Source organism: Labeo rohita, chromosome 10 (genome assembly GCF_022985175.1).
Source record: "Labeo rohita strain BAU-BD-2019 chromosome 10, IGBB_LRoh.1.0, whole genome shotgun sequence".
In the NCBI taxonomy this organism is placed as follows: domain Eukaryota; kingdom Metazoa; phylum Chordata; class Actinopteri; order Cypriniformes; family Cyprinidae; genus Labeo; species Labeo rohita.
This window is the reverse complement of record NC_066878.1, coordinates 10,590,245-10,604,137: the sequence shown is the minus strand read 5'-3', so window position 1 is coordinate 10,604,137 and position 13,893 is coordinate 10,590,245. Positions and strand designations below refer to the sequence as shown.

Sequence of the window (13,893 nt, the reverse complement as noted above, 5' to 3'; positions counted from 1 at the left end):
ACAAGACTTAAGAGCCAATACAGAGCTAAAGACAAAAATCTGAACCACTAACCGTTATTGATGCTTATATGCGCTTTCTACTTCTCACCACCAGAGGGCAGTTTTATACAAGAAGCTCCATTCTGGCACGGCCCCCCAAGACACGGATCAGGATATAAAACACACCCCAGCTTCACGTCACTCAGCCCAGCTACTTCTGCATACCGGCTCCTTTTATTTTGAAGTGGGAGTTCATTTCCGTTGAGCGTGATGGACCCGAGGCACCCCTGGAAGCCTTCTTGTGCCCGTGGGGGCCTCTGGCCGCCTGTGCCCACTGGTCCGCGCAACACCTGAGCCCCGAAGAACAGCGACCCGTCTGCAGCCAGGGGCCAGATGCGGACAGGGGCCCGTGCAGAACGCCGGCGCTCCACATAGCTGTCGTCCAGCGAAAGGAGAGTGTAATTACTGGTGAGCTCAAGGGTCACGGTGTGCCAGGACCCATCATTCATCGGACGCCCAGAGATGCCCAGGATGTCGAGTCTATTGTCACAGTCCATCTGAAACCACAGGCGCCCTTCCTCAATCTAAACAAACACAAACATACAACCACTCACTAGAGCAAACCAGGAGAATGCCGGGTCAGAAAGCTCTCGGATTTCATCAAAAATATCTTAATTTGTGTTCTGAAAATGAATGATGGTCTTAGGTGTTTGGAACGACATGAGGGTGAGTAATTAATGATAGACTTTTCATTTTTTGGGTGAACTATACCTTTAGGAATGTATATATAATCTAATGTAAGAATGTAGAAAATAGTGTATAAATCATATATCTGTATCCTTTGACCTTGAGCAGTGTGCATGGGTCAGCGCGTGTGTACATGATGACTCCTTGGCTCTGCAGCGTTCTGATTCTCAAGCCCAGCTTCATGTCTCTGCTCCTATCACTGTCCGTCACTCTGTATTTGATGTAACTGTTTCCAGCAAAGCTCAGAGATGTTTGGCCTGCCAGCATAGGTACAGAAATCAGTCAGTCAGACAAAGGCTAAAACCATATTTTAGAATCTGCTATATATACACACACTTTCACAAGAGATATTCATAGAAGCGTTTGGCCTGAATCACGTATGCTGAAATGTCATTTAAATGTATGTTTGACACACCCTAAGGATATTCTACAAGAGGGAAATGAAAGTTTACATAACTTTTGCTAACCATATCAAACAAAAAGAAAACGCATTCTGAATTGTCTTTTGTATTTATACTGACACACTTGGAGCTGCCTGAGGGGCTCAAAATAAACATTTCTATATGGTATCACTTGTATTATATCATGCTATATGCGTTTCCTCAAGGTAAAAGGGTGTTTCAGTAAGAACAAAATTAACAGACATCAATTTCAACAAATTTGCCTTACATATCCAATGTTTTTATGCATACATCAATGTCCATTTGCTTTAAAATAGTTAAATATATTATGCAGTCAGTCTTTTTTGTATGTTTTTAATTTTTGACACTTAAAGTCTAATATTTAAATAAATGCCCTTGAATTTTGCAAAACTATTCCATTTAATATATATGTTAATATTATATTAATATTATAATATTTATATTACAAGTTTAGGAACCCCTTGCAGCATCTGTGAAAATGTAAATAATTTTAACAAAATAAGAGAGATCATACAAAATGTTATTTTTTTGTTTAGTAATTTCATTTATTTATTTAGTTTTTTAATTTTATTTTTATATAGACAAAAGAAAATAGCTGAAATTATTAAAATAACCCCCTTCAAAATTTTGGGAACCCTTGGTTCTTAATACTGTGTGTTACCTGGATGATGTAGGACTGTTTTTTTGTTTTTTTTTTGGCTTAGTGATGGTTGTTCACAAGTCCCTTGTTTGTTCTGAACAGTTAAACTGAGCACTGTTCTTTAGAAAAATCCTCCAGGTTCCTGAGATTTTTCAGTTTTCCAGCATCTTTTGCATATTTGAACCCTTTCCAGCAGTGACTGTATGATTTTGAGGTCCATCTTTTCACACTGAGGACAACTGAGGGACTCAAACACAACTATTAAAAAAGGTTCAAACGCTCACTGATGCTCCAGAAGGAAACACGATGCATTAACAGCCGGGGGTGAAAACTTTTGAACAGGATGAAGATGTCCAAATTTTTCTTATTTTGCTGAAATATCTTTTTTTTCCATTCAGTATTATCCTTTGGAAGCAACAGAAGATACTTGCAATTTTCCCCAAAGACAAATCAAGTACATTTTACCTTGATGTTCAAATTCAAAAAGTTTTCACCTACCGGCTTTTAATGCATCATGTTTCCTTCTGAAGCATCAGTGAGCGTTTGAACCTTTTTTAATAGTTGTGTTTGAGTCCCTCACTTGTCCTTAGTGTGAAAAGATTGATCTCAAAATCATACAGTCACTGCTGGAATATTTATTTATTTTCCCATTGTTGTTAATGTATTTGCCATCACAAATCATTTTAACCTCTTCTCTCATTTGAATATTTACCAGCTCACAACTCACTGCCACATGCTTGTTGAAAGTGAAGCAAACCCCTTTTTGAAACACTAAACATTGCTTTACCCAACATTATAAGTGGCCTTAAGCCAGGGTTTAAAAGGAGCAGCGTGAAAAGCCTGTTGAGTCTAACCTGCACACTTGTCCAGCGTATCAGGCAGACACTGACAGAGAGATGGCGCTGTGGGGCCGCTACGCACACACTGCATGTCTGACGGACACGTTTGGCCATCACAGAGCTCCAGAGAAGATGGACATATTCCTCCTGCAGTGAGTACAAAAGTTTAAAAGTGAGCAAATGGAAATTCTGGCACTCAAGATACTGTCTGAATTGAATCAAATAATGCCTTCTTTGAAATGCATCCTACAATAAACAGGGTTGCCAACCTTGGTTATCTGGCTGGAGAGAGATTTTGATGAAATGGGCAGATCAATTACAGGCACGTATATGAGGTTTTGAGGAGCACCAAGTCATTTTTTTATTTTATCTTAATACTTAAGGTTAAAAATTGTACAATATACAGTTTTTAGAATTTTTTTTATACTGAAGTGTATGTTATTTACCTATTTAATGTTATTAAGGGGTACCAGCAAGTCATACTACTACTACTACTACTACTACTAATAATAATAATAATAATTTATTGAACCTTGTGCTGTGCTGAAAATCCTTTACATACGCTACACGGGCACTCCTAATCAAAAATCTCCCTTTTAAAACTTGCTTGAAAATCTCTCATTATGCCATATTATCATCACATATTGGATTCAATCTTTTTGTCATCTTGTTTTCTTTTGTAAAACAGGTTTTGTATTTGTATGTGTATGGTCATAGTCCTTATTGCTCTGAACTTATGCACCTCAGATTTTGAGTGGAAAAAAAAACATCATTTGCAAATAATTTTGGCAATATTTACTGAAAAACTGATGCAACAGCAATTTTTGTATGCCACCACAAATGTAACAAGGTAGGGGGAAAAATCCTCAAAAAAAAGTACAAATAATTACCAAAAAACAAATTTGTGAAGTTGTTGTACCTTGTATGAGCAAAGTCAGTAGGTTTTAGTCTAATGCAACATTAACTAGCAATTTCAGGAAAAAGAAAATACTCTCCAGGTCAAAATGACCATAACACATCATTAAGACTGCATTATGGTTACTGTTCCTATTAAACATACATTCTTACATAAATTATGTAAATTTGATGTTCAACTACAAATATCTGGTGAAATTTATAACATTTAAAGACATGTCTTAGCAGTGTGTGGACACAACCACCCCACAATGATCAAAATCAAATCACTCCATTTTTTAATTCCCCAAAAAAATAAAGAGTCTCAATTATCAAGCCGTTTAGATTTTCTGAGCACCATGACCTGTGTTGCCAAGTGGGCTACATTCATACTATTTCCGTGGGTTGAAGTGACCCCAATAACGTAATATTTAGTCCCTAGAATGCTAATTTTACCAGAGGAACCCCATCAAAAATTGTGCATTTTGAGCGTGTTGTTTTGAGCATGCTGTAAAACTGAGACATTTCCGGGACAGCTCAAACGGGGACGTCTGGTCACCCTATTTTAAAGTTCAGGTACAAGTCAATTCAGTGTCTTTTTTCTGACTTAGGTTTTCTTCATTTAGAACATGTGTTGGAGCTCTTAATTTTAAACTCTCAAAGTGCATTAGATAGAAGAATTTATTTTTTTCAAGTTTTCATTTGTCTTTTTATTTTTAAAACATTGCAATAAATATTGTATTATGTACTTATTCCTGGTATTAGCACATTCCCGCCCTTATCCAGTTGTATGCTGTCCGGCATTTTGCGACGTCTCGTAAGCAATGCAGGTGTTTTGTAGTTGGATGTAAAAGTGAACATAAGAGTCTCTATTTTCTCCCAACATCAGAGCCACAGAGGATGGATTAGTTTTGTTTTTGATGGTAATGCGCCATTGAATACACAAAAAGGAAAAGAGGGGCGGAGTGAGCAGTACCTCATTATCATTTAAAAAACGGCTGAGAGACAAGGTGAAAAATGTATTGTTTTACAAGACCATTGAGGAATTTTAACCAACATATTTTGCATTTCATAAAGACCCTAAAGAATCATACCAACTTGTGGAAATTAAGCATCCGATGTCCACTTTAATCTAAATCATCACTCATCATTTTTCCGTTGCACTCTCTCTGATTGATACATATTTGAAGTTTGAAGTTAGCTGCAACTTGCTTGCTCTTATGACTGTTTTTTGAAATGGAAATATGTGCCTGACTTTGAAGTCATAACTTTTGCAGAATAAAGAATATAAGAGTATAATGCAAGCCAAGCACACTTAACATTTTCTTCTTGTTTTCTTGAGATTTAGTAAGGTTAGCATGAGAGCCTGAAAGCACCAAACGATTGAGAGCTGGCAACCCTGGAATGAATTTGAATCAGTTTCACCAGTTTTATCATTTAAAACAGAAGCAGAGCACTAACCTGGACACGTGCACATCTCTTTTCTACTAAAGCGTGGAGACACAAAGCTCACTCTGGAGGTGGTGTAGGTGACCAAGCCGATCGGGTCGAGACTGAGAGTAAGCTCACAGACTCTCTCCCCGCACTCAAGTTCTCCTGAGCAGCTCTGATCCAGGATGCTGACCACCCTCAGCGCTCCCTTTAGGAAACCCTTCGCTTCTTCCAGCTTGAGAGCCAGCTCTCCTGGACCCATATATCCCCCATCTGGAGTCTCCACGGCAAGGAGCACCTCCAGCTGACCGGAGCGACTCAGTGGTTGCACTCCAAGGATGTGAAGAGGGTCTGGTCCGTCGATAACACCTGTTCCATCACCAATCAGTGAGGTACGGAGCACCTTCTTCAGCTCTTCCATGTACACACCTACAAAATCCTCAGGGGACAGGTCTTGGAGACGTAGAGTCACTGCATTCTGTACCATCTCATCTGTGGCTTGCTCCACTTGGACGCTAACGCCCACCATCACAGAAAAGCGGCCATCACTGACTGTAGCGTTTAGGGAGTATCTGAAACCCAAAAAATTTACTGGTCATTAAGGAGTTACGAAAATATTTAACTTCACAAGCACAAAATACATACAGAAATACATAATAATGAGACAAAAGTATTGAAATTGTTCTATATATCTGGTTCCCATTCAAAAGTTTGGAATCAGGGAGATTTTTAATGTTTTTAAAATAAGTTTCTTAAGCTCATCACAGCTGCATTTATTTGATCAAAAATATAGAAAAAATTATATTGTAAAATATTATTACAATATATATTAACTGTTTTCTATGTTTTAATACACATTAAAATCGTACTTATTCCTGTGATCAAAGCTGAATTTTGAGCATCATTACTCCAGTCTTCAGTGTCACATGATCCTTCAGTTTAAAAATTTGGGGTCCATAAATTTTAATGCTTTCTTTTCTTTTTAAAGACTGAAGTAATGATGCTGAAAATTCAGCTTTGCATCACAGGAGTAAATTGTATTCTAAAGTAAATTAAAATGGAAAACTCTTATTTTAAGTTGTAATAAAATTTTTACAGTTTTTCTGTTTTGTTTTGTTTTTTTTTTGTTTGTTTGTTTTTTCTTGACCAAACAAATGTAGCCTTGTTGAGCCTAAGTGACTTCTTTTAAAAAAAAAAAAAACAAAAAACGTACTTATCCTAAACCTATGAACGGCAGTGTATCTGAAATATTATTCATATATTGCGATGAAAAAAAGAGAGAGAATTTCAAAATAGACATGCCATTCATTTCAAAGTTACCAGCACTTTATTTATTGTTTATTATTGTTTATTAATATTAGAATTTATTTATTTATTTATTCATTTATTTATTTTTATCCTGTATGACCGCTTCTTTCCGTGATGGAATTACAAGGTAAAATTGGTAATTGCAACTTTTTATCTCAATTCTGTTGTTAAATTGTAATTGTGACAAAAAAAAAAATCTGAATTATGAGAATTGTGACAAGCTTGATTCTGCCAAGGAATACAAAATTTAAAAAGGTAATTGTGACCTTTTTTAATCATACAATTTACAATTTATCATACAATCTTTTTTTTTTTTTTTTTTTAAATGTTAAATGTTAGTTAGATATAAACTCAAGTCATATTTTTTTATTTTAAATTCTAAGGTGGAACTAAGCTTCCATAATTATATGAACAAGTTCACATTAAACAAATAGCCTGGGAAACGGTTTACAATGCCTTAATTTATTTAGGCTATTTTTCAAACACTTCTTATGTCTAGATTTTATTGTTTTGCTTGTCCTAGAATATTATTTATTCTTTATTTTTATTACATTTTATTTTACATAAGTTGTGCAGTAAGATTGAAAATGATTGTGTTTTCTTTATTTTGAAAACATAAATGCTAGCTATAAAGCAAAAACTAAAAAACAAACAACTAAATAAATAAATAACAATAGGGCTTGTTGGACACTTTTACTTGTCAAACTAAATTATTTAAAGGATAAGTTCACTTCCAAATATTTACAGATGATTTACTCACCCCCTTGTCATCCAAAATGTCCACGTCTTTCTTTCTTCAGTCATAAAGAAATTATGTTTCTTAAGGAAAACATTTCAGGAATGTTCTCCATATAATGGACTTCTATGCTGCCTGTGAATTTGAACTTCCAAAACGTAGTTTAGTGCAGCTTCAAAGAGCTCTAAACCTCAAATTCTCATCTTTTCTAGCTCTGCGATGTGCATGTGAATTCTGTGTAATCCGGGTCAATACAGTTAGGGTATGTCGAAAAACTCCCATTTCATTTCCTCATCCAACTTCAAAATGATCCTACATCGCTGTTTTACCATTTTTTGGAAAGGGTGTCTGCCCTCCTTGCACGTTGACTTTGTAAACACTGGGTCGGAATTTCTGCAACGACGTAGGATGATTTTAAAGTTGGAGGGAGTTTTTTTTTAAACAACCAATCGTTTTGCTGGATAAGATCCTTCTTCCTCGGCTGGGATCATTTAGAGCCCTTTAAAGCTGCATTTAAACTACATTTTGGAAGTTCAAACATGGGAGCACCATAGAAGTCCACTAGATGGAGAACATTCCTGAAATGTTTTCCACAAGAAACATAATTTCTGTACGACTGAAGAAAGTACTTCTCCTTTAAATAAAGTAGTGAGAGTGTGAAAGGGAGCTTAAGGGATTTTCGTTTATATATGTTAAGGTCCACAGTCCAAAATGGCCCATAATTGAATAAATACAATTATTTATAAATTAATTTTGCACTTATTATACCTTCCAGGCTCCAGGCCATTTAGTGCCACAATCTTCCCGTCCTGTCTGTTGATTTTGAAAAGGCTCTTTGTTTGTGATCTCTGACTGAAAGACAGAACATCATTCTCATCTCGGTCTGTGGCATAGATCTTCCCTATAATCCCGCCAGGAAACACATCTGCTGCCATGACAATGTTGATTTCCAGTGGGAAGGCCACAGGTTTGAAGAGGCTGTCTCCGATGACACGCACAAACACAAAGGATGTGGAGGACAGACGAGGCTTCCCTGAGTCACGCGCCTTGTTGACGAGAACAAGAGCACACTGTACATTTCTATTTTAAAGCTTCATCAAACTAAAACAATGAATCCAATCCCTTAGAAATGTCAAGCTACAGGGGCGTTTCTTCATCTACAGCCACTTTATATTCCAGAGGCTGATTTAAACAGATGTGCACTCTCTTTCTGTTATGTGAAAGTTACATAAGTGTTGTGTAGGAACCTTTTGTCAATTTATTCATACATACATTCATCCATTCATTCTTTTTTCCAATGAATAATACATAGATGTTGTTTGGCCTAAACCCAGGCTTTTGTCATAAAATATGAAAAACGATCAAAAAAACATTAATTACATTCAAATAATTTAAACAAGCAGTTAAATAAATAAGAACATTTTCTATGAACTATTAACAGTGTCAGTGAAGCATACTTGATAAGAAATATGGGACTTAGAAAAGGAAAATCAAGGTCAATTCAACTTGTCAACATAATATTGTTACTGTGTGTCATTTCTAATAAAATTATAATTTGGTCAAATAATGTAAAAAGTAAATGTTATATAAATTATTTATAATTTATTTAGTATATTTAAAATGAGTTACGAAATTAGCCTTAGAAAAGCAAAGAAGTCAGACATTTAATTAAAAAAAAAATGTGTTTGACAGAGGTCAAAAGTGCTCATAGTTGAAGAAACACCCGCATGTGAATTTTGTAGTTCTGAATTCACTTTTAACTAACGGTGTCCTTTTGAGTTGTTTTCTGGAGTTGCACTAACCTGTATCTCAAGGGTATACTCTCGTGTTGCATCAGGACCAAATACTCGGCTTGTCCGTAATTCTCCATTCTGGTCCAGACTGAAAGCATTGCCCTCGTTTCCAGACACGATGCGAAATTCAAAAGGTGCGCCATTTCTAAGAGAATCCTTATCAGAAACTGATAGTGTGAGGATGGTAGTTCCTGCAGGCTTGTTCAGCTTGGGAACAAAAAGGAATAAGATGTTAATTTTGCAACACAAAAAAAGGTCTAAATTACAAGATTTTCATATTTTCATTATGCGAGTGGTGCTTGACCATACAAATGTGGATACGACAATGCTAGTGCGCTGTTGTTGGTTGCCTGGTTGTTGGCATGAGTTCAGTATTATGTGTCCTAGATAATTGCTTGGTGGTTACTTCCTAGCCCTAGTCAAGAATGCCAAACCTAAATTTATATGCCATTCTAACCTGTATATATGATTCAGGTACTTCCTTGAGAGTAAAGTCTAGGAGATTTCTCAGACACTTTATCATCCAGGCAGGGGTGGATCATAAGTCACAGCACACCTCTTTTCATCAAGCAGTACAATTCATTTCCATAGGGAGATGAGTTACGTGCCAAAATGTAATACTACAAAGTAGGGGAACTGTATTTCAATATTTTTCTCCTTATTTACAATATATCTCAATATTTATGTATTTGTACCCACTGGCTTGAATGGGTGAGTTTTTTTTTTTTTTTTTTTTTTTTTTTTTTTGAGTACACTTATTTTCAGCAAGTAAATGCTAAATGAAAAGAGCAATACATAAAATATAGCAACAGAAAAATAATGAAGGCAAGTTTTACTAAAGGAAAAGAAGGGATGGAACAATTTTTAACATTCCATTTATACGCACAATTATGAGAATAGAATACTATTACAGATTAACTAACAGTTAGTTAATAAAAATACAGTTGTTCATTGTTTGTTTATGTTAGTTCACAGTGCATTAACTAATGTTAACAATCACAACTTGCGATTTTAATAATGCATTAATAAATGCTGTAGAAGTATTGTTAATTCTTAGTTCATGTTAACCAATGTAGTTAACTAATTAACTTTATTGTGAAGTGTTACTGATTATATAATAGTCAAACTGTATGAACTGTGCATATATTTCCCTCTCTCTGTACACACACATTATTTTAATAAAATAATATTTAATCAAACAGTAATTTTATTTTTTTTAAAGGAATTTCTAAATACATTTAAAGTTGAATAAAAAAATAAATTTTAATACGATTTTTTTTTAAATAAGATTTTTATTAGGAACAAAATAGTGGAAAATATTTAATGAAACAGTTACTTTATTAGATTTTAAATATAAAGTATATTACTTTACACTTTCTCTTAACACAATATTGCATTTTATTTTATTGTTTTAACTACCTTTACCTAAAATGTGAGTGTTAAACTGTTTACCTAAACTGTTGCCTTTGGCATTGTTGATGTACTGTCTCCTATTTAATACTGCACAGCCGCCTTGTCACAATTCTGTATTGTTAAAGGCGGTATATAAATAAAGGTGACTTGACTTGACTTGACTATTAATATAAAGTATAAAATATTATTTCTAAGTTAAATATTTTAAAGAATGTATACTTTTGGTCAAGGGTGCATTAAATTAATAAAAAGTGACAAAAAGACAATTACAATATTGCAAAACAAAATATTTCTATTTCAGATATACATATATACACACATATATATATATATATATATATATATATATATATATATATATATATATATATATATATATATTAAATTCTATTTATCACAGAATCATGAAAAAAAACATGGTTTTCAATAAAAAATGAAAATAAGCAGCACAACTGTAAATAAATAAATACTTCTTGAGCAACAAAAGCATTTCGTAAAGATCATCTGACACTAAAGACTGGGTTAATGTTGCTGAAAATATAGCTTTGCAATCACAGGAATAAATTATACTTTATCATTTTTATTTTATAGAAAAGTTATTTTAAACTGTAAACAGAAATGTTCATAATATTAATGTTTTATTTAATGTTTTTTTACTGTATTATTGATCAAATAAATCCATCCTTGACCCTAAAAGGCTTCTTTCAAAAGCGTTAAAAAAAATATTACCAACCCTAAACTTTTAAACAGTAGTGTATTTTTCACTAAAGCATTTAAATACATTAAAATGTCATACTAGGAACATTTCAAGCTCTGAATCGACACAGTGTGACCTCAAAAAATGAAGTCCACTTCCAAAACAAAGATTCACATATAATTTACTCACCCCCTTGTCATCCAAAATGTTTGTGTCTTTCTTTCTTCAGTCGTAAAGAAATTATGTTTATTGAGGAAAACATTTCTGCATTTTTCTCCATATAATGGACTGATATGGTGCCCTGATTTTGAACTTTCAAAAATGCAGTTTAAATGCGGCTTCAAACGATCCCAAATGCAGTTGTAAATGACCCCAGCCAAGGAAGAAGGGTCTTATCTAGCGAAACAATCGGTTATTTTCATTTTAAAAAAATATGATTTAAAGACTTTATCATTTCAAATGCTCGTCTTGCCTTTCTCTCCCTGAACTCTGTGTATTCTGAACTCAAGACAGTTAGGGTATGTCAAAAAACTCCAATCGTATTTTCTCCCTCAACTTCAAAAATCATTTCCAAATCATCCTACATCGCTGCAGAGGTACCAACACAGTCTTTGCAAAGTGAACAAGCAAAGAAGATCAAACACCCTTAACAAAAAAGGTAAAACACAGATTTAGGAAGATTTCGAAGTTGAGGGAGAACATGAGATGGGAGTTTTTCAACATACCCTAACTGTCATAAACCAGAAAAAGAACAGTCCAGGCAGAGTAAGACAAACTCCAGGCACCACTGAAGTCCACTATATGGAGAAAAATGCTAAAATGTTTTCCGCAAAAAACAATTGTTTTATGACTGAGGTTAAAAAGACATGAACATATTGGATGACAAATAGGTGAGTACATTATCTGTACATTTTTGTTCTGAAAGTGGACTTCTCCTTTAACTATTAAAGAAATAGCTGAACGTAAGTTCACAAATAAAATATATAGTTAGGGGTTTCAGTGCTATGCTATTGTAATTGTTAGAATGGTCACGAATCAGCAAACTCCACGTAAAACTGATTGTGCCGACCAAATCATAAGTCGTTGAGACTTGAAACTTGTAGGGATGATAGTACTCACATCGCCTACAACGTGACCAAGGCCCCAATTGGCCTGACGGGGGCGCTACAGTGATCAAAACTACAAAATCGCTCATAACTCCTAAACCGTCATTCACAGGCTCAAGACTAATGTCATTGGTACACTGTAAAAAATAAAAAAATTTGTTGAGTCAGCTTAAAATAATGTTACCCTGCTGCCTTAAAATTTTAAGTTCAGTGAACTAAATAAGTTTAGTCAGCTTAAAATGTTAAGTTGTACAACTTAGATATTTGTGTTTGCTAAACTTAACAGATGGGTAAGTAACCCAGCTGCCTTAAAATTTTAAGTTGATTCAACTCAAATATCTAAATTGTCACTTAGTATAATTTAACATTTCAAATTGAATAAACTTTCTTTGAGTTGACTGAACTTAAAATTTTAAGGCAGCCAGGTTACAAATTATTTTAAGTTGACTCAACAAATTGTTTTTTACAGTGTATCCTTGGCTCCAAATTCATGCATCAGATTCGATTTTCAGTGTGGTGAAATTTTCGGGTACAGTCCTCGGTTTTTCGTCCAAAACGGAACTGAACCAGTGCAGAAAGATTCTCTAGTAAGTGAATATCAATAATATCAATAAAAAAAAAAAGTTTCTTTCGTTTCACTGTCGCAAAGGGGCGCCAAAGCGTTCAAATGCCTATAACTCCATTAAAATGTATTGTTACGCTAGATAAGACCCTTCTTTCTCGGATGGGATCATTTATAACCACATTTGGGATCGTTTGAAGCCGCATTTAAACTGCATTTTGGAAGTTCAAAATCGGGGCACCATATCAGTCCATTATATGGAGAAAAATCTTGAAATGTTTTCCTCACAAAACAATTTTTTTACGACTGAAGAAAGTAAGACGTGAACATCTTGGATGACAAGGGGCTGAGTACATTATATGTGAATCTTTGTTTTGGAAGTGGACTCCTCCTTTAAACATACAAACTCTAAAGCCATTTTTGCTATTGAGATCAGAGATGCTATTAATTAAAACAACAATCACATAACAACACACATTCTTGATAATAAAAAGCGACATTAAAACCATTATATATAGTGAATATTTCAAGGTATAATGTGAATAGTTCTCAAGCAACAATAACATGTTGCATATAAGTATGTGACAGTGTCTATTGTTGCAAAAAAAAGAGCTAAAACTGTCGCTCCCACCTGAATAACAGCTGAAGCATTAGCAGGAGAGAAGATCGGCGGGTTGTCGTTCACGTCAGCAATCTCAATATTGACATTCACAGTGGTTGACTTGGCAGGTGACCCGCTGTCAAACGCTTGCACAGACAATGAGTAGCTGGAGACCTTAAGCAACCGAGACAAGAGGATAAATGTCAGGCAAAAACAGTTCAGAATGTCTCAACTCTCAACAAATGTCTTTTTTTTTAAAAAAGGACACGACTGTTTGCTCACCCACAATCACTCAAAAGCCTCAATTTCTGCCCTACACTGCCTAATTAAAGCCTTTATGGCTGATTTAAAAATAATTGGCCAAAATCATGCAATATCTCAGGAGAGTGTCTCAAAGATCCACAGCGCAGGGATGTCAAGATTCATTAGGCATTGTAACCGAGCTCATTCCAAGGACTAACCGTCTCTCTGTCCAGTGCCTTGTTAACTTTCAAAAGCCCGGTGACGGGGTCGATCCAAAACTGATTTTCACGGTCCCCTTTCAGAATGGAATAAGTGATTCGCCCATTGATCTGACTGTCCAGGTCCTCTGCGAACAGCTGCACATAACAAACACAGATAACAAACCTATAAATTCCAGCGTATTTGAGAGCAAAGAGGCTAAAACTCCCAGAATTTATACGGATCATGAAGCAAATTACACCCTCCTGCGGTAAATTATATTA

General features: G+C 34.9%; 1 protein-coding gene across 1 annotated transcript in view; it reads right to left on the bottom strand.

Moving 5' to 3' along the window:
- LOC127172413 (protocadherin Fat 3) overlaps positions 1–13,893 on the bottom strand; it is a 78,478-nt gene that overhangs the window by 19,408 nt on the left and 45,177 nt on the right. Inside the window, exons 17-24 of the mRNA XM_051121674.1 lie at positions 13,630–13,767; positions 13,199–13,342; positions 8,799–8,996; positions 7,765–8,042; positions 4,983–5,524; positions 2,643–2,774; positions 826–983; positions 89–563 (exon numbers count right to left, since the gene is read on the bottom strand). Coding sequence (XP_050977631.1) covers positions 89–563; positions 826–983; positions 2,643–2,774; positions 4,983–5,524; positions 7,765–8,042; positions 8,799–8,996; positions 13,199–13,342; positions 13,630–13,767 — 2,065 coding nt within the window. The remainder of the gene's footprint in view (positions 1–88; positions 564–825; positions 984–2,642; positions 2,775–4,982; positions 5,525–7,764; positions 8,043–8,798; positions 8,997–13,198; positions 13,343–13,629; positions 13,768–13,893) is intronic.